Here is a 25885-nt window from a genome sequence, read left to right as displayed (position 1 = left end):
TTAAAATGCTAAATGTAAATTATTACATGGGTTTGGATAACTTAGTACAAGAAGGCAAGAGGTGTAGTAAACATGTCTCTCCAGTTTTTATACCACCTTTCCGAAATGCAATTTATCTGAATTGTGAGATAATAATAATAATAATTTGTTTTATTTATATACCGCTATTCCAAAGATCATAGCGGTGAACAGCAAGTAAGCTAATTAGCAAGTAAGCTAATTTGCCCCCAATAGTCTGGGTACTCATTTTAGCGACCTCGGAAGGATGCAAGCCTGAGTCGAGCTTGGGCCCTTTTGCTGGTCTTGAACTCACAACCTTGTGGTTTTGAGTGAATGGCTGCAGTACAGGCATTTACCCACTGCGCCACCAGGATTGATTTTAAAAGTACAGACAGTATTATTTAGTTACTTATTTACTTACATATTCATAATATTTAAATCTTGCTCTCCAAATATGTTTTCCAGTGCATTTTGATCAAATCTACAACAACAACCATTACAAAATTTTAAAATGATACAAATTTATGGAGCCAGCCTGGCATAGTGGTTTGAGTGTTGGAGATTGGAGTTGAATCCCTGTTTGACTATGAAAACCCACTGGGTGACCTTGGGCACATCAGACATTCCCAGTCTCAGAAAACCCTGTGATAGGTCTGCCTTAGGGTCACTGTAAATCAGAAACGACTGAAGGCACACAACAAAATTTATGTAAAGAAGATAAAAGCAGCATAAAATTAGATAATTTGGAAATAAAATCTCATTAAAAGACTTTGGAAAATAGCTTTTGGCTGTCACTGAAAAGAAACTAGTGGAGTCAACTAGTGATTTTTACCTTTTAAATTGATCCAGAACTCATGTTGAATAAAACTGTAAAAGACACAGGGAGCAAAAATTTCCACTGAACAAAGGTTATAAATCATTACAAATACCGTATCTTAAATCCAATTGCTAATTCTAACTAGTATAGTTCCACTGAGTCCATTTCTGAATGGTAATTGAACACTATTTTGTTGTTGTTACTGTGTGCCTTCAAGTTGTTTCCGACTCATGTCGACCCTAATGTGAACCTATCACGGTGTTTTCCCAGCCAGATTTGTTCAGAGGAGGTTTGCCATTGCCTTCTCATGAGGCTGAGAGAGTGGGATTTGCCCAAGGTCACCCAGTGGGTTTCCATGGCTCAGCAGGGAGTTGAACTCTGGTCTCCAGATTCATATTCAAACCACTACACCATGCTGGCTCTCATCCCATCAATTCAATAGGGCTAATTTAGTTTAGGCTAGCAATTGGATTGAAGACTGTGTCTCAAAATTGTAACATTCATTTTGAAATTATGTTTATTTGATATCTATTGAAGGCATTTCATTAGCAGCAGAGATATAGTTCCTATATTAGCTCACAAGGGCTGCATCTGCACTACAGACATAATCTGGTTTGATCCCACTTTAACTGCCATGGCTCAATGCTATAGAATTCTGAGAGTCATAGTTTGTTGAGGCACCAAAACTCTCTGATAGCACTGGCCAAATAACGTGGCTTTAAACCACTTTGAAGCCACACAGTTTAGACGATGTACAAGGCAAAAGCAGGTGGAAATTGACAAAAACTGTGCTCCAGGGCAAAAAAATGAAGCAAAAAGAAGCTCAATACTGTAGCTTACCATGAAAAATGTGCATCACTACACTGGCATCTAAGCAGCTGAATGCAGGAATCCAGAAAAGCAAAAACATGAAAGTACAAGAACCACAACAGGTTGCCAATAATGCAATGGATGTAATTACAAAATACACAAACTAGACAATCCAACCGGGGGGGGGGGGGGGGGGGGGGGGATGGGATGAAGAGAAGCAAAGGAAAGTGAGCCCGTATGGAGGGCCTCCATAATTGTGCTTTGCCAATGTGTCACTGAGCACACCAATGCACTGTACAGATGCTGCATGTGACTGTGTATTCAGGCATACTATCGGTCATATGATGGTAGCTGGGTAGGAAAAGGGAGTTTGTTGTTGCTATTTCCACTTTCCTCCCAAAATTGGAACTCAAAACAGCTTAAAGTATAAAAACACAGTAAAAACTTACAAAAGTGAAAGTTAAAATGGAATTGAATTATTACAATGTTAAATCAGATTAATTGTTTAAAAACAGAATACAATTTAAAAAGATAAAAGCACTTTATCATACACTTTAAAACAATACAACACCCCAGGGTGTTCTTTAAAATCTTTCTGTTTTAAATGTCTATCTGAAAGGAAAGGGCTTAGCCTGCCGGCAAATGAGGGGGCTATTCTGGTCTCCCTGGGAAGGGAGTCTAGGGGCAACCACCAAGAAGGCCCTCTCTTGTGCCCCCACCAATCATACTTGCGATGGTGGTGGGAATGAGAGAAGTCTCTCCTGAAGATCTTGGAGCCCGGGCTGGTTCATACAGGGAGATACAGTCTTCCAAATAGCCTGGACATGAGCCATATAGGGCTTTATAGGCCATAAGCAGCACTTTGAATTGTGCCCAGAAACAAACGGGTAGCCAGTGAAGCTGTTTCAACAGGAGCATTGTGTCGTTTCTGTAACCTGACCCAGTTAACAGCCGGGCTGTAGCTCTTAGGAATAGATGAATTTCCTGAACACTCTTTAAAGGCGGCTCCAAGTAGAGTGCATGACAGGAGTTCAAAAGGGATGTAACTAACGCATGCACCACTGAGGTCTGGTCTGGTGTCTCAAGGAAATGGCACAGCTGGCTCACAGGTTTTAAATGTGCAAAAGCACTCCTGGTCATTGCAGAGACTTGGGCCTCCAGGTTCAAAGCCGAGTCCAAGAGTACCCCCAAACTGTGAAGCTGTATCTTCAGGGGGTGGGTGGGTGTGATCCCCTCTAACACAGGCTGTATCCCTATTTCCTGATCTGCCTTTAAACTGACCAGGAGCCCCTCTATTTGTCTGGATTAAGTTTCAATTTGTTTGCCCTCATCCAGTCCATTACTGATGACGGACACTGGTTTAGGACCAGGACAGCCTCCATGGACTGAGGTGGAAAGTGGTAATAGAGTTGAGTGACATCTGCATATTGATGGCACTGCACCTCAAAACTCCAGACAACCTCTCCCAGCGGTTTCATGTATATGTTAAATATATCCCCCAGCAGCATCTTCTGGGTTTACCTCTCTAGGAAGAAATGGAGCAACTATAAAACGTTACCTCCAAGTCCCATGCCAGTGAGGTGGCCCAGAAGGATATCATGGCTGATAGTATCAAAAGCCACTTAGAGGTTCACCAGAACTAACAGAGGCACACTCCCCCATCCAGTTCCCTGCACAGGTCATCGACTAAAGCGCTGAAGGTGGTCTCTGTTCCATACTCAGGCCTGAAACCAGATTGAAATGGATCTAGACCATCTGTTTCATCCAGAAACTCCTGAAGATGGGAAGCCACCACACATTCCAGTATCTTGTCCCAAAATGGATGTTGGGACACCGGTTGATAATTATTCATTATAATGGGATTCAGTGATGGCTTTTTCAAAAACAGTCTCACAACTGCCTCTTTTGGGCAAAGTGGAATGCTGCCTTGATGAAGGAAGGCACTGACTACCAGTGCTTTTAACCCACTCAGTCAGTTCCTCTCTGGCCTGTTTATTAAGCCAAGAAGGACAAGGATCTAAGACATGTGTGGTGGTGGTATTCATGCAATGGTTTGCGTGCACTGTGGGAGAGACGGGGGGAAAATAGCTGAGACCTGTGGCTTGATGTAGTGTGGTACAGACTTCCCTTGAGTGTTCAGGCCACCTTGGGAGCTGATCATGTGGACAACAGGGTTTCAAATTGGTTTGGGGAAAACCAGTATCAAGCTGTTTTTTTCCCCTTGTCCATTTGCTCCAGCCCAAAGTGTCACAAAACTACAAATCCCAGAATTCCACAGCAATGAGCCAGCAGTTAAAGTAGGATCAAACCAGATTATTTCTCAAGTGCGAATGCAGCCAAGGTTTCCAGTCTAATGAATCACATTTATAGTTAGGAAAATATCAATATTCTCTCAGGTATACATACCTGAGAGCTCTGCCCATTGTTTCATAATTCATATCAGGCTTGTTTTTGTGCTTTCCCCATAGTCTTGACACCGCCTTGGAGTCTACCAACTTAAAAATGCCTTTCTCTCTTTGAGTCCATTTAATGTATTTAGGACAGGTAGCTTTGTCCTGAAGCAGTGCTAGTAAAAACTCCCAAAGATAAATTGTGTTTCCTGAAACAAAGAGATGGCAAGCTTTTCAAAAATTGACATACCACACACAAAAATCCAGATTTTTACAAGGACTTCCAAACTCTCCCCCCCCACCCACCCATATAAGACAAAAATCTGAAATCAACTCTTTCCTGGGGTTTGGCTCTAACTGAAGATCATCAGATTTGTAAGACCCCTTGCTACATGAATCACATTAATACTATCCATAGTCTACATGCAAGTGCCACAGATTTCTGATTGTCACTAGTGCTATGTAGAGAATACCAAGTGGTCACAATAATCTATGTCATAAGTAATGTAAAATCAATATAGCCATTGTGTGAAGGCAGAACTATTTTAGCAGCATTTGGACATAGACTGTAATGTTTGAATTCCCTTTGATTCTCACTAAATAGCAAACACATCTACAGGAAGGTCTGTATTTTACTGTTGTAATGCTAGTTTCAGTCAAGTACTGTTTGACATGGGCTGGCAGTGGTGTGGGGGTTGATGCTCTGTGTTGGAAGCATACTCTGTATCTTAAATACCACAAAGTACAAGAAAGCACTAAAAACATATTACTCTACTGCAGTAGGAGAAAAGCAGTTATCAGGAAATAAAGTGGGTGTAGTTTCCCTAATATCACTATGTATGGCAAATTCACTACCAGTGAAAGGTCAGGGAAATTTCTTTTCTTTCCTCTCAGTCACCATGATCAGAATACAGCAAACCTAATGAAGCAGGAAAATCTATTATCAGCTGTTGTGTTTAACTCTGCACTATCCAGTTGTAATACATTCAGCTCCCTAGTTTACATTGCCCAGACTTACCCTTCCCATCTTTGTTTTTCTTTTTCAGTGTTATGTTTGGAGTCAGAGTAGGTGACTCTGGGCGTGGAACTTTAGGTTTCTTCCCTGGAAGAAAAAAACAAACATGAATAGCCATGTGATAGAATGAAAAGCATCTGAGGTTTTGTTCTTCAATGGTTTATTCACCACCTCACAAACAACCTTGATGTTTATTAATACTGACTTTTTTTAAAAATTGAAGTATTTTAACCTGCTTTTTACTCCAAAACACACTGCAGAAATAATCCAGTTTGAGACCGCTTTAATTGTCTTGGCTCAGTGCTAGGGAATCCTGGGAAATGTAGTTTATAATGGTACCATAGCTCTCTGACAGAGAAAGCTAAATGTCTCACAAAATTACAGTTCCCAGGATTCCCTAGTACTGAGCCAGGGCAGTTAAACCAGTCTCAAACTGGATTATTATTTCTGCAGAGTGTTTGGGACCTAAGATATCTTACTGTTGTAATGTAAACCAAAAGTTGGGAAATATCTAGTTCAAATTTCATGCCAACAATTAACTCATAACATGGCTTCAGGCAAATTACTATGGTCTTCCACCCACTCACCCAATAGACCCAGATATGAACTACAATCTGCCCTCCATATTTACAAATTCTGTATCCTTGGATTCAACTATCCATAGGTTGAAAAAATATTTTTAAAGAATTCAAAACAGCAAACCTTGATTTTTAAATTTTATATAAGGGACACCATTTTACTATGCCACTGTATATAATGGGACTTAAGCATCCAGGGATTTGGAGTCCATGGGGGTGGTGTGGTTCTGGAACCAAACCACAGTGGATATTGAGAGCTGACTGTATTTCATAGGGTTTATGTAAAGTTTACTTAGATAGCATACAATACAAATGCTAACTATTACTATGGCTAATACTAGTTTAAAGTATTGACTGTCTTCTAACTTTAAAGTACTGTGATTGTTAAAATGATTATCTGTAGTCAGGGTTTCACACAGCTGGCATGTAATTTCAAAGCCTTTCATTTTGCATTTGCACTTCCCTAATCATCATTTTCAGTCTGGTACACTATCTTCAATACTGGCAAGCCTGCTGCACTCTTTTAGAGTAAATGTGCAGCACAGTGGGCTTTTAAAACTTTACAACAGCTGCAGGGAACTCAACCAGAAGTATGGAGTTTTCAGTGATGTCCACATTTTAAAAAATTACTTAACTTTCAGAAAGACTTAAATGGATCTAACAGGCTTCTGTATGCCATGAATCATCTAGTTAAAAAGTCTGCACAAGTACAGTTTGGTTAATGTTCTCTATAATATTTTCGTCTTTGGCAATTTGCAGTAATTGATGGACAATACATACTAAATACTAGATATCAAATCTATACACTCATTAAGAAACTACAAATGTAGGAGGCTAACACATTCATATCCTCTTACCTTTTCTCTTCTTTGGTTGCTCAAGTGCTACAGTGCTTTGTGATTCAGCAAATGTGTCTTGGATTTGTTGAACCTCTACTACTTCTGGGATCCCATCAAGTGTAACTGACACATGAGTAATTGGACCAATATCAATTTCATCCTCAGCTTCAAATATGTGTGCTTCAGAAAACAACAAAGAAATTAGTAAATATTCTAATGATTCTTGAATTGCTTCTATAAAATGGTACAAAAAGCTACCAATTTGTATGGACTCAGTTCAATAGTCAGTCTGCTGAAACAGAATAATTTAACTCATTAATGAATAAAAGATAAATATTACAGTATCCCAATACCTGTGCTATTTGGGAGCTAGTTAATTTAGGTTACTGTTTCTTTTGACTAAATACTACTGTTGCAAACTTGCTGACTGTGCGCTATCCTAGCAAAAGAGTGGAATACACATATATGATTGAATATATCTTCCCAGTATTAACAAACAAAAAGACAACAATAAAAAATGAAGTGTAGATAAATCTTGTTGTTGTTGTGTGCCCTTGTCGTTTCTGATTTATGGCAACACTACTGGGATCCTATCATGGGGTTTTCTTGGAACCATTTGTTCAGAGGGGTTTTTGTTTGCCTCCCCCTGTGGCTGAGAGAGTTTGACCTATCCAGGGTCACCTAGTGAGTATCCATGGCTGAGTAGGGATTTGAACCCTGGTCTCCAGAGTCATAGTCAAACACTCAAACCCTTACACCATGCTGGCTCTCAGTTACATCTACATTTAATGAAATTACTGATTAATATTAACATATTAGGATTTTTAAAAAAAACAACATCATAGATAAATCTGAGGGTTTAATTCAGGGTTGTGCAGCTACATGAACTCTGCAGGTTCAGGTATGCCACCCTCTGGTCCTCAGAGAAGGATGTCCTTCCTTATTCCTTCCCACTCAACTTTTAATTTGTTAGAACTTTAAAAAAAAAAAACATTTTACTCACTTCTGGTTTATTTTCTGGGTTAAAAAAAATCCTCTCCAGAGCCTAAAATAATTTGCCATAGCATAGCAAAATTGTTTGTATGCCCTTTCAAGGATATGAGGGTTATTCTAAGTAAAGGATTTTTTTTTAAAAAAAATACATGTTGGAGGTGGGTTGGGGTTCCTCAGGGGCCTCAGAATTAGACTTGGAGGCCATACTCCCCTCCTCCTGATTTAAGTTGTAATATTAATACAGAAAGAATGACACTTGTGTCAATGTTACATATAACACCATGTCCAGCCAATATTACTTGGGGAGGTGTCTCATAAATGGGAAGTTAAGCGCATGTTTAAACCTTTCCTACTGAGAGAGATAAAACTCAAAAGTAATTTTGGCACAACCATGCTATTTTTTCCAAGACCTGCAGCCATCACCAGAGGAGAGGTCCTACTAAGAAAACTGATATTTAAAAAATAAGAACCCTTTAGCATTTAAGGAAAGTGACACACTTGCACCAAATGAATGTGCCACGAATGAGCTTTTGGGTTAGCCTCATTTTCTTTCTCATTCTTCAGTCCTACAGCATAATGGCAAAAGCTGCCATAAGAATCTACCCAACATCTCTTGCAACATGCCCCCTTCTGCAGAACCCAGCTTTTAAAAATCAAAGTGCAACATTTTAAATACTTCTTTTAAACAACAATGATACACAACGCATTTGTTCAGGTTTATTCTGGTCTGACTCACTGGATCTCTTCTCATCCAACACTGGATCAGGGGAATCCATATTGAGAAGGGCCTCAGCAGCTTCAATGGTTTGCATAGTTTCATCTCCATTCTGGCAGGATGCTTCAACTGAAAGTGAAAGAGGGAGAGATAGGGAAGTATATAGACAGAGGACACAGAATTGCTACAAATAAAACAAAACAGAGAACACAATATAACATGAAAACATTCTTCCACTTGGGCTTAATTTCACTTAAGGGAATGTAGCACATTACCATGTAACCTCAAGAAGAGAGTGACAGTGGCCCTGTACTTGAATTATCTGTTTTCATCCCCTCCTGTAATACACAAATTCCCTTCTATAATAATTCTAATTCCCATTTATACACTCCTGTTTTCACCATCCTCAGTTCTAAAAGTTTTGTGTAAATACAATATCTCTGACTAAGCTCTTACCTTTGTACCTTTGTAAGGAAACAGCAATAAAATGATTTAGAAGTGCTTATGCCTGCCAGTGTGTTTGTTACACATGCATGCTCTGTGACTATTTCAACATGTGAGCCATTTTGAATAAATAAACATAAACATAATAATAATAATATCTGAACTAAAAATGAAACTTATAGCTCCATTTTACATAGAATCAAAGATGTTGCATGAGGATAACAGCTGCATCATCTAAAAACAAAATTAAAGTAGCAACTATTTTGAGTGTGGACTGGGAATGGGAAGACTATGGTTTAAAAGGCAACTCAGTCATGAAACTTTCTCAGTGTCTATGGGCCAGCTACTGTCTCTCTGCATAACGTAATTCACAGGCTTGCTGAGAAGACTAAAAGTGGGAGAAGTACCTTATACACTGCCTTGAGCTCCTTAGAGGAAAGATGGGACATAAATGTAACAAACAAACAAGCAAATCTTATAAATCACAGTTATTAAACAAAGACAAACATATTAAACTAAACCAAAATTACAACAAGGAAAACAAAATGGAATTCTGTAGAAATAAAAACTTACTGGGTTCCAAAGAACTGGTTGCTCATGTAATGAACCTGTAATAACTCAGTGGACTTAGCAATTTTTTTCGTTCAACAGCTCATGACCAAATCATGCCATAAGCTGCTTCTGAAGCAAAGCAAACAAGATATGGTTTGTGCCAAAATTTAAACCTGTATTGAGTTTCCCAGTTCTTTACATCCAGGCCAGTGCAATTCCTTTAAATTCCTTGGAAATTTTGCAAAATACTGTACAAAATGAACAGCTTGAAGGATTTGTGGAGCATCTTTTCCAAGAGATAAAGTACTGTATGTATGCTCAACTAGCAACCATATTTCATAAGGTCATGTTAAAAATGAAGGACAAACGTATTGAAGTTGTACTTCAGATGTTTGGTAAAACTAAATAATCACTTTCTTCCTACAATTCCAAGATGTTAGCATTCCTAGTAAAGTAAAGACACCAAATCCCATCTCATCTCAGGTGTCATTCAGATGTCTTTTTTTAAGTGGAAGGATGAGAATGACCTCACTCACACATTCCGGGTTTGCTACTCACACTATGGAACTACATCGATGTGCAACTCTGCAAGTTCTGTTGCTCACACTTACGAGCACTCGAATAAAGATGAAGTTGATGATGCAAATGTGTTTGAAACATGTTCAAGGCATGCAAAGTTCAATCCCGAATTATCCCAAATCTATTCACTTCAGTTATTCACACTGCTGACAATGCAAATCTTTTTAAAAACTCAAGAAAAAGCCTGGTATTGATTATTCCAGGTTACATTGTTTTTTTGGCAGCCCCCCCCCCCAAAAAAAACCCACCCTAAATCAGATGCATTCAGATTGCATGTGAACAACAGAGCATTCAACCCAGATTCATCCTGGATTATTTTCACCACCTGAATATAGCCCCTTAGAAACTAAGCAAATCAGGCCTGGTTAACATTTGGATGGGGAAGCATCAAGGGATATCAGCAGCTATATTTCAGAGGAAGGCAACAGCAAATGACCTCTGAGTATTCCTTGCTTAAGAAAATTCTCTGAAATTCACTGGGTTGTCATAAGGTGACAGGTAACTTGAAGGAATGTACACACACATGTAATGAAATATTGATGTGCCCCAGCTCAATTGCTTCCAAAAACATTACAGAAAACAGCCTCTAGTTTGTGCTGTGCAAGATTTCTTCCAACACTCACACATCACAAAACATACCAAATTCGGGGTGCCCTTCCCTTACACAGGAGATACGTTCCGGACACCCCTGCGTAAGGGAAATTCTGCAGATGCTCAAGCCCCATTGCCTTTTATGGTGAGCGGCTTGCAGCATAAGCTGAAAGCCACATAAAGTGCACCTGCATATGACATAGGCACACTGTACAGGCTCAAAAGTATTGAACTGAAGGGAGCAATTTAATCTATAGCTATCAACAGTGACTGGCAGCAGCTCTCTGAAGTATTACAGTGACCCTTCCTGACCTAGTCAGTAACCCTTCACCAGCAACCATATATGGGCTAATAATGCTTTCCATAATAGATGTTCTTACAACAGTCAACAATATGAAGGGGAGTCAGCATGGTTTATTAAATCATGCTGGGCTTTGTTTCCTGCAGCCTAGCGCCTTGCAACTCAGTGTCATAAGGACCTAAGGATTTACAAGTAATGTAACTGACAGCAGTGGAAATAGAGAAGCCCAGGGTCTTCCCACTCCTAGTCCAACACTCAAAACAGCTAATAGCTCAATTTTGTTTTTAGTACATTTATCATATACAAATATTTGTGGGATTGGAAGAACTCCCAGTCTTATACATGAGATGTCCCAGTGATTGAACAGTATAAAGCAAGCAAGCTAGCAGTCTGTGACATTTTGGAAACAAAGGTGGAATTTGGAGACACAATCCATTAGATTCTGCTGGCAGAGTTATAACTTTCAAAATGTATCATTACTATAACTCCAAACTGTAGCTAAGAAAGTTTATACAATTCTTAGTTACACTCAACTGTCAACCCATAAAAATAAATAGCCTAAAGTAGGTGTGCAAGCTATGATTCTGCCTGATTCCAAAGTGGCAAGGTACAATTTTGGCTATTGCTCTGCCTCAACAATCCAGTACAGCATGTTGATAGAATGACACTGTCAAGCTTGGTTACTTTGTTTTGTTCTGTCAGTACTCAGCTTGACAATATAATTCCATCAACATGGTGTAGTGGATTGCTGAGCCAGAGCAACAGCCAAAATTGTACCTTGCCACTTTGGAATCCAAACTATAGGTAATGATACATTTTGAAGGTTGGGACTATTTTATATAGAGGGAATTTAATGGTAGGATAGGAAGTTTTGACTATGATTTGGTGTAATGGTTGAACTGAGAGACTGTCTTTAAAGTGCCAATGGAAATCTGTTCACAAACCTGTAAGGGTGATGTCATCATCTTCTATAATTTCTTCTTCTGCAACATCCAGTGAATTCTCTGTTATCATGTCACTGGGTTCAGTAACACAGGATAAACCCGAGTAATTGTTGAGGAGATCTGCACTAGGTACATGCTCCACAATGACAGCAGGGAAGATAGATGGATCATCGAGCTGTTAACAAAGGGGCAGGGCACAAAAAGAAACACTACTTTATCCATGACTAATGGACAAACCTAAACAAAATATTACAACAAAAATTGCCAACTGCATTATTTGACTTTCACCTACTTGACTGTCAGCAGAATTAATAGGTTGCTTTGGCCCAGATGTGGGAATTAAGAGGTCCTCTAGATATAGAACCACAACTCCCAGCTGCCCTAACCAGCACAGGCAGCAATAAGGAATGCTGGAAGTTGCAGACCAACAATATCTAGAAGGCCACACATCCTTAGCCTGAATCCAACTGTTAGTTTCCACTACAACAGAACAAATAGAAATTACATCAATGCTGAGTTACTAAATTCAATGACAATGCAGAAAGAACCACAACCCGGAAACATCACCCAAGGAGACTTTCTGCTGTGCTTTCTGCAACCGGACTTGTTTATGTTGGATTGGACTTTTTAGTCATCAATGCGCTTGGAGAAAGTGTGGGATGAGTCCTTCCTGAATCTTTGTTTGCGAAGAAAAGCTAGAGAGAAATTCATATTGATTCAATGGCTTCACTGTGGTTGAGACTAACAGTTGTATTTAGGCCTTTGTAAATACATTTTGCAGAGCATCAGTTTTAATTAGGGGTGTGTCAAAGTCCTGTTCTTCTCCCAGAAATGCTTACTGGTCCAGCTGGGGAACTAAGGTTCACTACTATATCATAATACAACCTAAGGAGAGCCAATCATAACAGTAGCACTACTATCATACAAAGATAAAAATTAGGAAGTGGGTCCTCAAAACGCATGCTTGAGATAGAGTCCATTATGGATGTGATAACATTACTGGCCTAGATAGTCCTTTGGTCCCTTCCATCTCTAGGGAAACTGATACACCATATTTACCCAAAATATGAACTGAAAAGTAGAACATTCTCAGTTCTATTTCACTACAGCTATGTACATTCCCAGGTGGCTTAAAACAAGCTATTCCTTTTTTCTTACTATATTTCAACTGTAGGGTATAATAATACTGCTGTTATCATGCCATTGCCAAGATGATTTGCATGTTAAGGTCAAATCCAATCTACTACAAATCATTGAGGCCTCCTTTACAGCTTAAAATACACTTAAAATAGTTCAGAAGATAAGGAAATTGTTGAGGGCATATGTATTGGCTCAGTCACTAAGTTTTGCCTAATCCCTCCACCATTTCAGAGCAGTGTCAACGTGAGGCATTTCTAATGAACAGGTAAAAGCAAGCATGCCTGCAGCTGAAACCAGTTTAGAAAGAATCCTTGAAGTTAACATGAAGGACCCGAAGCAGATAATGGCTATCAGGACTGAACATCTCTCCGTAAAAAGCTCTGAAGACAATTACATTAATTAAACTTTTCAAGTCTTCTAGGCTTTAAAAGCACATCATTAATTCCATTCTGTTATCAGGTTAGGCTCCTCATTAATAACCAATAAATAAATGTAGTTCCATACATTTTCCAGCACCTACCGTAAGCCCAATATTCAAGAAAACCAATTAAAACATATTTAATGCAGTTCTTTATGCCCATGGTCCTTAAACAGTTAAGACTTAAGACCCAGGAAGTTCCTACTTTTTTGCAGGGTGAGGAAGAGAATCCCCTATCCCCATTAAAGAGTAAAGAAATATTTATTCTTTACTCTCCAGTAAGGCATGTTATTAGCAAGGCTGACATCCACGTCAGTTCTCGCTTTCCTTTACAGGGTCGCTACGAGTAAAAAAGAAAGAAAGAACAAAATGTGGCAGATGGGCCTTAAGCTCCCCTGGAAATGCTGTGTAATATGCACAAGGTCATACATAATATGCCACAGGTAGGAAGGCTCAGATGCAATTCAATTTCAGAAAGCACAGGCAGTTTTTACAATAAAAACATCTATCTTCATTACAAGAATGTTAGAGATATTTTAAAGTCCAACATTTAGTAGCCTGTCATCAGTCGGGCCTCCTCAAACAAGAACTGAAACGAAGAGCACCTGCTCAGGTCTAAACAGATACAAAGTCACAGCAAACAGATACAGAAAACAATATATATTAAGTAACCCAGCAGAAAGAAAAGAGGAAACAGGAAAACAGGAAAATAGATTCCACCTCAACATTAGGAAGAATTTCGACAGTGAAATATGCTCTCTTGGAGTGTGGGAGAGTCTCCTTCTTTGGAGGTCTTTGAGCAAAGGCTGGATGACCATCTGTCAAGTGCTTTGATTGTGATTTCCTGCATGCATTGGACTAGATGGCCCTTATGGTCCCTTCCAACTCTATGATTCCAAGAACAGCTCCTCTAAGTGCACCTACAGTTCAATATATCTAAACAAGGATTATCATATCTCCACCCTTTTCCAGACATGTCTGCCTTGTTTTCAGGGTTAAAATTTCTGTCCGGGGGACTTTTTAAAACGTCTACACTTAGACTATGATGGCTATGTTAAATGGGAATATTTTATTTCATCATCTTTTGGCAAAACACTGTTAATACAAACCTACTAATTATGTTTCAGTGCCACTTCGACTTACATGGGAATCACTGGTTATATTGGAAAGGCTTAAAGCAGTAGGGGGATTTTTCTAAGATGAGAAGGTGTGAGACATGTTCCCAAGGCAGTATATAAATGCAATAAATAAAATCAAGCAAATCCTGGCCTAAGTCTAATTTCTGTTGAATGCCCTCTTTTTGGAAGCCCCACTAGCACTGACACTGGCTTCATCTGGCACCAAGTTAAAATGTTTTTAAATTTGGGTCTAATGATTTTGCCTAAATCTGTACAGATAGCATGCCTTTAAATTGCTTTAATTGTTAAATTGGCCAATATACTTCTACTCTATTTCAATTAGCCCTCTTGTTTAATAGATTTTAAATTAGTCTAAATTTTAATTTTATTTGTACCATCATGACAACATAGCAAACATACAATGGCTAATGGAGTGCACCAAGTACTTCCAAAAGAATATCAGCATGTACTTTATACACTATAGTACAGTGCGCCGATTAGGCTGAAAGCCCTGCACCATTTCCTGTATGATGTGTGCCCCCGGGGTGTGCGCACCCAGTGTGCCGCATGCACAAGCCCCATTATTTTCAATGGGGCTCAAGCATAAGTGGAACTTGCCTTACGTGGCGAGGTCTAAAACTGATCCCCCACATAAGTCAAGGGATCACTGTATAGCAAAGTCTTTAACTGCACAGATGATGAAAAACTATGGAACGCTCTTAAAGATAAAATGTGTGCCACCACATCTGAGAGTCCTGATAAGCAATCTGTACTTAGGAGAAGAGGCTCCTGTCAGAACAGAACATGGAGAAATAGGATGGTTCCCAGTTGACAAGGAGGTCAGGCAAGGCTGTATGTTATCACCCCAATTGTTCAACTTGATTACCAAAAGCATCATATGAAGAGCAGGTTTAGACTCAGAATGAGGAGGAGGAGCAAAGATAGGAGGAAGGAACAACAACAATCTTAGATATATGGATGGCACTATAATACTAGTAAAAAACATTATATACTTGGAACAATTACTATGGAAGGTCAAAGAAAAAAGTACAAAGGCAAGCTTAATGCTCAACATAAAGAAAACAAAAGTAATGGCTAGAGAGGACTTACATGAATTAACCTGGACAATGAAAAAATTGAAATAGTTAAATATTTCCTGTACAAACACTGATCAGAATAGAGACTGCAGTCAAGAAATAAGAAAGGCTAGGAATGAGAAGGCCAGCTATGAAAGAATTAGACAAGAACCTAAAAGGTAAAGATATACAACTAAGCACTAAAGTTAGACATGTCCAATCCATTGTATTCCCCATCACCATGTGCAGATAATGTGTGAGCTCACTAGTGAAGAAAGCAGATAAAAAGAAAAACAACTCATTGGAGATGTAGTGCTGCAGAAGAGTGCTGAGAGTACTGTGGACAGCCAAAAAGACAAACAAATGGGTCCTTGAACAGATCAAGCCTGACTCTCCCTGGAAGCCAAGATGATTAAATTGAGGCTGTTGTACTTTGGCCACATCATGAGCAGGCATAGATCATTATAAAAGACAACAATGCTAGGAAAGGTAAAAGGCAGCAGAAAAAGAAGATTACATGCCAGATATCCACACCGGACTCGATCAGGGAGGTTATGGGCCTGAATCTACAAGACCTAAGCAGAGCAATGGAGGCTTGGAGACGGCTCATTCACAGGGTCGCCATGAGTTGAGACTGACTCAAGGGCAGCTTACAACAAACCATCATGATATTTTACAATACCGAGTTGGATATAAATATTAGAATGTATGGATAAGAAAATAACAGAAGTACTGTCAATAAGAAAAGAGAATAATAAGGACTAACAGTCTTAATGTATATCAGTCAGACCTGAAAAAAGTATATGCCAACTTCCTATATACCTATACTTATACTATGTCAACAAATGTTGTCTTAAACTTCCATAAGATTATTCCATGTTTTAGGATCAGGATCTGATAAAAAGCAGTTGCTAAAATGAACAAGAAAGAACAGAGTCAGAATGTTGAAGGATAAGGACCGGAAAGGTAAGTTAAACAAAGTCATTCAGTTTTTACTTATGTAACTTTCCCATCTATCATAAAACTGTCTATACAGCTTACACTTGGTTGGGTAACATGTTTTTTTTTTTATCATGATTCATGCACACACGTTTTGCATACATGTTAAATGGAATGGGTGACAGAAAAGGTGCAGACAAATCCAGTGGGGTTGAACAGATCTCCTGCTATTAGCCTCCAAGTAGGCAGAAAGGTAGAAGTGGATCTAAGTAAAAGTGGTATCTCAAATTCCTAGAAGCATTTTTAAATGCTTTTTAAATAAATTAAAATAAATTAACAATATATAAAAGTGCCCATCATCATGCTTCTGGGCCCTGGAGGCACTACTTTTACATAGATCCATTTCACCGTTTCTCTGTATTCAGAGACTAATATAGTAGGAGATCGATTCAGCCCCATTGGATCTGTCAGCGTTCACTCTGTCACCTATTTCAATTAACGTACATGTAAAATGTGTGGATGTGCATCATTATAAAAGCAAACAAATTAACTAACAAACTAATTGGTGTTTCTTATATTGTTACGCAGCATAAATGCCTGTACTGGATGGAATCACATTCTTATTAAAGAACCAGATTTGCAGACTAAATGAAAAATTCAGTTCTGCACTTGGATGGCATATGTAGGGAGGACTGCATTCTGTCAACACAATTCTATCAACTCTGTTCTCCCACAATTATTCATGTAGTGGCTACTCCTGATTTGCACTATTCCCATCCACTCTATGGGACTGTCCTTGAAGACCATTTAGAAACTCCAGATGACAGAAAAGGCAGCTGCATACCTGACCTGTTTTAGAATCCACCTTACAACTATTTTAGCTTAATTGTTTACCAGCTTGCTTCTAGACTCATTTGAAAGCTGTTATTCATTACCTTTAGAACAGAGATTTACTTTAGTGCTGTATACTTTAGGGAACCTGATTCCATTTGGGCACCCTTCAGCTTCGCAGTCATCAGAGGTATGAATTCTTATTGATCATACCCTGTCCATTCGTGGTCTGTTTTATGAGCAACCTTCTTGTGGTTAGACAAGTGGGAAAGTGTTAGATTTGGAAGGGCAGACACTTTTCATGATAGTCCCCATGGTCATACTAGCAAGACTAATATTAATTAATTAATTAATTAATTAATTCATACATAAATTGCAGGCAGCTGAGTTTGGTCCCTATCAACAAATCAGTTCCAAAGGTTTTTATCTCCGCCAGAAGCACCTTTCTTTTGTAAAGCAAAGGGATCTTAACTGACCATCAAGATCAACACATTCCAGTGCTAAGGACAATCCACAACAATATATTGTTACTGAGAAAATCACCCTGCTGTGAGGATTACAGTTAAGCCATGAAGGAGCAGGAAAACCAGAAGAGGGTGGGAAGTGATATAATTGTTCCAGTCCTTTGGCTCTGCTTCCACCCCATCAGTGTTTATACAGCTCACCCACTGCCTCTGGAATCTTTCCTGCAGCTCCTTAAGGTCTTCTTATTTTCTCAGACACTGTGACTAATTTTGCCACAGGAACAAAACAATGCTCTTCCACTGGGCTTCAGCCATTGTGTAGCATTCTTGTTGGGTTGCTGTAACTTACAGTTTTATTGGGGTGTTTCTTTTCTTTATTGTACATTTTAAAATTAGTCTAAACAGGAACAGTCCAGAGCTTGAAAGTACTGTATTGCATGTAATGTTATTGCCTGTAACTAGTTGCTTTTTAATAAAATAGGGCAGAACAAAGCTATATTTTTAAAGCAATGTAACAAGTAAGAGAAAAGCTACTTTATTTATGGCTATTTCTAGTTGTTTTAAAAGCCATTTTAAAAGCCATTCTGACAGAAGGTTTACAAGTATCTACTTACATCAATCCTAAGAGCTTTTCTTGGTTTAAAAATGGTCTGAGCGTTGGGCTAGGACTTTGGAGACCAAGGTTCAAATCCCTGCTCTGCCGTGCAAATCCACTGGGTGACCTTGGCATATCAAACTATCTCAGTCCCAGAGGAAGGCAATGGCAAACTTTCTCTGAACAAATATTGCCAAAAAAAAAATCCCGTGATAGGTTTGTCTTAAGAGTTACCATAAATCAAGAACAACTTGAAGGCATACAACAACAACAACAGCAAACAGTGCAATATGTAATGACTATCAGTTTCATCATCACAATGAATAAGAAGAATTGGTTAGTTTTTAACCATTAATGGATAAAACAAAGAATTGCTTTAGAAAAGCAATTTTTCCAAGCTCAGGAGGCAACAATACTGGGAAAAGGCAAACATCTGTTTTATAGTAACTTTATTGGCAAAAACACACACACTCCTATTTCAAGACACAGGTTGTATCTTCTGACCTTTCTCTTATTATTCAGAATCTGGAAAAATGAAAAAGTAAAACAAATGGGTTCTTGAACAGACCAAACCAGAACGCTCCTTGGAAGCCAAGACGATCAAAGTGAGGCTGTCATGCTTTGGCCATATAATGAGAAAGCACAGATCACTAGAAAAAATATAATGCTAGGAAAGGTAGAGGGTAGATGAAGGAGAGAAAGACCACATGCTGGATGCATGGACTCAATCAGGCATGGGTTTGCAGGAACTGAGCAGAGTACTAGAGAATAGGGAATCTTGGAGGTGTCTCATCCACAGGGTCGCCATGATTTGGGGCTGACTCAAGGGCAGCTAGCAACAAAGGAACAGGTTATAGCCATACTGGCCTTCTCTGTTATCTTTTAAAGGGGTTCCATTTGTGTTGGTAGCACTGCTGCAGACAGATCTATTCTAAGAGGATTTCTTCTCACTGCTTTGATCTTGAGAATCAGAAATACTGGATAAACTGTAGGCAGTGGGGCCTCTTTCAAGCAATATGCATGATTTTTTTAATTTATAAAATTATTTATAAGTTGCTGTGGAGTCTAAAAAATTCCTCCATACAATTTTAAAAACTTTAAAACAAATATATTATGAAAGAAGTACTGATAACAATGTAAAAATAACTCCTACCTTAATATAAGAAGAATGGTGTTAATTACACTTAAAAATCATTCAAAGGCTCTGTGGACCAGAAAAGCTTCAACAGACCAGTTAAAACTAAATGCACCTCCTTAGTTGGCTTAGTTTGAGCTCCTTCAAACTTTGTAGGTAGGGAGTTCCACAATCAAAGTGCTGCAATAAAAGGTGTCCTTTTTTGTGGTTCCACCAAACTAGCATCCTCCTGGGTTTGGGTTATACTTTAAACAACTGGAAGGTTCACACATTTTGAGCCAGCCAACTGTTGTGACTACATCCAAAGCTCTAGGCTTCTAAAACTCAAATTACTATGGCACAGATGATTTATTTACAAACCCAAGCCCATACTCTGCTACTCAAAACGGGATTAAATTTGAGGCAGGTTACTACAATTGAGCTGGAACTCATATTTCTTTCTCCACCAATCCTAGTTTCTGTAGTCATAGAAAATAAATGACTTAATTTAGTTCATGCAATATTTTCCTTTCAGACACGCACACCATGCAAAGTAGAAACAACATCCAACATGTTTATACAGTTCTGGGAACGGAATACACTTTGGACACCTAGGATGACTACTAGCAATGCAAACAAAATATATAACGTAGCATAATACTAGAGATTCCAGTTTGCTCCAAGACAATTCTCAAAACAAAACTGCATCACATGGATGGAGCTCAGTAAATTGCACTGTATTAAGTGTCACATGGAAGATACAGCTGTCTTTTTAACATAAAAATGGTATCTGCAAAATCTGAATTTTTATCTGTCCACATATAATAAGCATAGTATACATACTCTTAGGGATTGCCAAGATACCTAGAGTGGGTGATTTTGTAACCCTTGTTTATCTTAACTAATTTGCAGGGAATCCTCCAAACAAACCCTTGATATACAAATAATGTGGCTTAGAAACCACAGAGCTCACAGTTATTTACTGGATTCCATGCTGCTTAGCATCTGATATCCATGGCCATTACGGCCCTTTTTGAAAGAGTTTTTGGTATTACTTTGAAAGGAAAGACCATCATTTAATATTGTGTATATTCTCCAGGAAATGGAAGGTTGCACAATTACAAGCTAAAATAACTAAAACACTTCAAAAAAGCAAAACAAAACCCTAAGTGAAACCTTTATTACATTCAGTATTCTCTTTCTGTTACTATAAAGATTAAATAACTCTTGTTTCACCAGTTTATGCAGTTGCATTCTCTAAATTATTAGGCTGCCATGAATTTTTGGAAGAGAGGTACTCCTAGGGTCTTCCTGAAAGCTGATCCAGTCACTGACATTCAACTCTTTTACAAGATTGGGTTCCTTTTAGAAACAAGGGGAAAAAATACTGGGTAGCCAAACGAAAGAAAAATGCATTTAATGCAGCCCAATGATTACCTTGTACAAAACAGCACTCTACCAATGAATAGATGAGCTAGGAACCCCCCAGTTTGCTTTCTATATTCAGCCTAAACTCATTAGGTGACCTATAAGCTTATAGCCCCCCACATCTACTGCCTGAAACATGAGGGAAATGGGACATGCTTTGTACTTTGAGCACTCAAAAGGTTTTATATGAAAGTCTGTGCATGACAATGCCAATCAAGAATATCAACAAACACAAAAGCCTTCAGCTTTCCAGGCAATTCAATGCTTTTCTTTTTAAGCACAGGTTTGCAATCCACAGTCCATTTACTCTAAAGGAATAACTTTTATTTTAGAGAAAGCTTGCTGTTCATGACTAGGGTAGAAAGTAACTATAAGCTGTATTCAATGGATGGCTGTTTCAGGCAATACAGCTCTCTTTTGTGTACAGCTCTCTTTTGTGTATCACCTATATTTATTTCCTCATGTTTATCTCTCATGTTTTGTCCAAGGAGCTTAAGGTGACATCCATGTGACTCCTTCTGACCTTCACAGAATGTCTGAGGGCTGACAGATAGGAATCAAAGCAAGGTCACTCTCGCTCATGACTAAGAGAGAAGTCAATTCCAGGGCTTCCCAGATTTATAATTCATGGGAAAGGGATGGAGGAGAGGTCCAGGGAATAGAACAGGTATGCTCCTGTTTCCTACCCAGACTCTTTCTCGTCTTTTTAATCACCATCCATTAACAAATCAAAATTGGGGAAAAAGTAAGAATATGCTCCCCAACTTTTGTGATAGGATAGCACTCTTATCATGCCCAGGAGGGATGATGGTCTGGTCTTCACTATAGTTTTGCTAATACATAACAGAAATGTGGAAATAAAGTTTGGCCGAGTATACCTTGATCAGCCTATTACAACATGGGAAATGATATAACTGTGAATGCCAGGGCATGATGATACGAGGCCTCCATCTCCAACACGCACTTCCAAGAGAATGAATATTACAGTACTTATGTTTAGGTGAAGCAGCCTTCCAGATTACTCAAAAGCAACTAAAGTCTGAAACCTTGCAGCTATGGAATACACACACACACCATGCACATGGGAGGGGAGAACATACATGTATACAATATGGGGAGTGTGTGTATACAAACACACACACATGCACACACACATATACTGGTCTTCAACCTAAAATTTATAAGGTAGTTAATAATGGAAAAAATACTAAAACTAGCTAAAGGAATCCTCGCACATGACTGTGCCCAAACAGACAGGCCAAAATAAAGCTGCTTTGGGTCACTTTGGAGGTATGCTGTTTAAATGACACACACATCTTAAGAGGCCAGAAGCTTCACCAAAGCTGTGCTCCAGTCCTTAGGACTGGAGTGTGGCTTTGGTGTGGCTTCCGGCCTCTTAGGATGCATGCATCATCTAAACAGAATACCTCCAAAGTGACCCGAAGCAGCTTTATTTTGGCCTGTCTTTTTGGGCCCTATGGTAATGAAATTCATTTCCTCCAGATGTCCTCTCCAGCAGTCAAAATTCTGTGCACACAGGTGCTGCAATTTCAACTACTATGACTTCATTAAATAATGTGTGTGTATGTGCCTTCAAGTTGTCTGTAGCCTTATGGCAACCCCATGAATTTCATAGGGTTTTCTTAGGCAAGGGATTCTCAAAGGTGAGTTTGCCAGTTCTTGCCTTTGAAATATACCCCACAGCACCTGTAATACCTATATTTATATCCTCACATTTATATCGCTTCCTTCTTCATGCATATTCAACTAGCATTGCTTCTGATAGTTGTGATACGGGCCAACAGCTCTTTACAGGAGTTATGTAGCACAGCCCAGAGCAATGGTTCCTTCTGCCATAGGAAGAAAGAGCCCAACAGCAACACACTATTATTTTAAGTACTGGGAATATTTAATATCCCCAGAAAGACAAAAACCTGCCTAAACACAAAATCTGGATTTCACACAGCAAATTAACAAACCTGTATTTGGTATAACAAAAATGGATAATCTGAAGAGACCCTACAAATAAAAACACAATATGAGGATTATTTTTTTTTCTCTTTTAAAACTGCCATGCTTCTCCACTATTCAAAATAGTGTCCTAAGTCTCAAACTATTGTCAAGGCAAAGGACTGAAGCCAATTTTACCAGATCAGAAAGTGTGAACAAGAAAGGCAGAAAAGAAAGTACTTCCAGCATTCGGGGAGCCCAGTGCTAATTTGGATTATGGAATGCGGTACTAATATTCCTCTGGAACAAGTACAGTCTGCTTCATTATTTGTATTATTATTAACCTATCTTGCCAAATGCATGTAAATAAAGCTGCATACAGACTTCACAAGCTTCCATTTCTCTTTTCTCCAAAGGAAAGTAACATGGAAAGCTTTCACTGTTCAATGAAGGGAAAAAAACTAAAACCTCTAGGATCAGAAATATATGTGTATCAGAAAGTGATTAAAATGCACACAGACTTTCCCTTTGCAGTAAAAATCAAAAAGTTTTAATTAAAAATAGTAAAGTCAAATTTTAATTTTCCTTTAAAACAATCCATTGGCTATCTTGCATAGTGTTGTTTTTTTTCCATTTCTCTTTTACCTGTTGCTCATCCTCCATGACATTACTGGCAAATTCGAACATCAAGTCATTCTGCTGTACCACTGCTGCCATAATAAAGCATTCCAAGGTCTCAGTTCTGCATAAAATCAAAACGCTCCTTCAGAAGAAAGTTTATCACCAGGAGTGAGTTGTGTGAGGAAGGAGACCTTGAAACTGATTAGGGAATGAGGTAGCTTGTTCTTTTACAGTCTTCCAGAATTTTCTCCTTCACTAAGGCAGATAAAGTATGAAATGGCTTCTTGGATATTTGTCTCGCCCACAACACCCTGGAAAACAAAGGCAGAACTAAATCAGAAATATTTAAATACATAAAATGTATAATAAATATAGATGGTAATAAGTCTACCATCACTTTTCCAATTGTTTACTTGAAACAGAAAACCAGAAATGCTTCTTATGCATTCTGAAACATACTTTGCTTTTTTTAGCAGTCACCACACAGAATTACCAATAATAATAATAATAATGATGATGATGATGATGATGATAGAGAATTCATAATCCAAGCTGGTTGTATACATCAAATACTAGTAGTTTATGTTGCACACTTCTGTCCTTATAGGCCAGGGGTAGGCAACCTGCGGCCCGCGGGCCGGATGCGGCCCAGCAAGGCCTTGGGACCGGCCCCTGCCCGGTCCTGCCGCCGATTGCTGCTGGAGCCTTTGGCCTATCAGGAGGAGGCGGGCAAGGGGGGGGCAAGCGGCAGGCAAGGGGAGCAAGTGGCGTGCAAAGGGGGCAATTGTCTATAGAAGCCTCCGAAACATGCATTTATATTAACATTTTTTAAAAAATCAGCAAATTTTTAGCGTGTCCTCCATATTTTTAAAAAAGTGTCCTCCACTTGAAATTTTTGTCCTACATTTGTCCTGGTTTATTTATTTCATTAATTTTTTTTTTTAAAAAAAATATTTAATTATTTATTTTTTGGCTTTGGCCCCCCAGTTGTCTGAGGGACAGCAACCCGGCCCCCGGCTCAAAAAGGTTGCCTACCCCTGTTATAGGCAGTTACAATTTGCAACCTTTTTCTATTGCTTTTTAAACAAAATGTCTCACTTTACCACAGTCCTAGAGCACATTCTAGATGAGAAATCTTCTAAAGATGTAGAAAAACCCTCAACCACTTCTTAACTGAGCAAATATTTGGGCATTTTTCAGTGCTCCTTAAATGCAATGCAACTGTATGCTTATCTCTAACACCGGCTTGTAAGCAGCAGGAAGGAAACACTGACCACGTCATGGCAAATGAGACATGTGAAGAACTGTGTGCTACAAGATTTGATAAACAGAAATGCACCAGGAAAGTGACAACATGTGGGAGATATAACATTCCACAATGTACAAGGGTGGGCTAATGTGTATAGCAGGAGGTTATAAGCTATCTTACAATTATACTTAATGTACACTTTCTGTAACACAGATATATTGAAACGAAAGCTTAGAAAGGCCAGCTTCAGTCAACCAGATCTCTTTATTTTGCTTCCTATAAACATACATCATTATTTACTCAACTCTGCTGCTGCATCAGAAATCTCCTGATAATTCACCTTACAGGAAAATGCCCCTCCTTCCACCCATAATATACATTCTCATATTCAGTTGGCATTCGCAGATGAAATGCTTTTGATCTATTCTCAATTGCTTGCCTTGACCCATCACTATTTTTATTTATTTAATTTACATCCCACATAGGAAGCTTCTATCCAACACCTATTTGTAGAAACGTTTTTTTTTAATCTAATAAACTGAACAGTTCTATTAAAAACACAAAGTTCAAATAGTTTAACATAGCCCCATTAAAAGCCCCTTCTGCCGCATGAATTATAAGCAAAAGGCCTGCTTAAATAAAAAGAAGTGTTTGCCTGCCAGTGGAAAAAGAGAAGAGAAAGGGCCAAGCAAGCCTCCTGTGGCAGGGAACTCCACAACCTAGGAGCAAAAAAGGCTCTCGTCCTCACCGAACACTCCTTTGAGCAGGATCATTGTAGGGCAGTGGTTCCCAACCTTTCTAATGCCGCGACCCTTTGATACAGTTCCTCATGTTGTGGCGACCCCCAACCATACAATTATTTTCATTGCTACATGCAAATATGTGTTTTCCGATGGTCTTAGGCGACCCTTCTGAAAGGGTCGTTCGACTCCCAAAGGGGTCCCGACCCACAGGTTGGGAACCACTGATGTAGGGAGATGCAGTATTTTAGATAGTCTGGATCCAAGCTGGACAGAGTTGTAAAGGTTGATCATCCCCTCGATAAATGTGATAAGATTCTCCATGGAATTAAAAAAAAAACCCTTCTAAGTACTTTTACTCTGAAAAGACTGCTGGACAGCCAGGTATGCTGGTTAATAAGACCAAACCTGAAGGGAGGCTGAATCGGCTGAGGCGAGGGAGCAGAAATAGGAGCAAGCAATGAGTGATGGAAGCCTGGGGGATAAAGAACAGAGAATAAACTTTTAAAAAAGGACTAGAAGGTACCAAATCTCTGCTAGGAAACAAAGCTGGCCCTAGCTGCAAAAATGCTGTTTGCAGCTAGGGTCATCTTTGTTTCCTAGCAGAGATTTGGTACTTTCTAAAGTTTTATGA

At 38.9% G+C, this 25885-nt stretch overlaps 1 protein-coding gene across 3 annotated transcripts in view; it reads right to left on the bottom strand.

Annotated features, from left to right (window-relative positions):
• The window catches only part of ELF1 (E74 like ETS transcription factor 1), an 88669-nt gene that overhangs the window by 13401 nt on the left and 49383 nt on the right, over window positions 1-25885 (bottom strand). For 2 of the 3 annotated variants that reach the window (XM_089511051.1, XM_089511050.1), the window contains exons 2-7: window positions 23287-23573; window positions 11569-11743; window positions 8179-8286; window positions 6468-6629; window positions 5036-5119; window positions 4034-4226 (exon numbers count right to left, since the gene is read on the bottom strand). In XM_089511051.1, coding sequence (XP_089367177.1) covers window positions 4034-4226; window positions 5036-5119; window positions 6468-6629; window positions 8179-8286; window positions 11569-11743; window positions 23287-23358 — 794 coding nt within the window. In that variant the 5' untranslated portion in view covers window positions 23359-23573. Of the gene's footprint in view, window positions 1-4033; window positions 4227-5035; window positions 5120-6467; window positions 6630-8178; window positions 8287-11568; window positions 11744-23286; window positions 23574-24365; window positions 24445-25885 lie in introns of those variants that run through there. The other variant, XM_089511052.1, reaches the window with a different exon arrangement.

The sequence above is a fragment of the Sceloporus occidentalis genome, unplaced genomic scaffold (genome assembly GCF_023333645.1).
Source record: "Sceloporus occidentalis isolate IW3139 unplaced genomic scaffold, rSceOcc1.0.p SCAF_2, whole genome shotgun sequence".
Taxonomy (NCBI): domain Eukaryota; kingdom Metazoa; phylum Chordata; class Lepidosauria; order Squamata; family Phrynosomatidae; genus Sceloporus; species Sceloporus occidentalis.
Note: the sequence above shows the minus strand (reverse complement) of the source record. Positions and strands in the feature narration are given on the sequence as shown.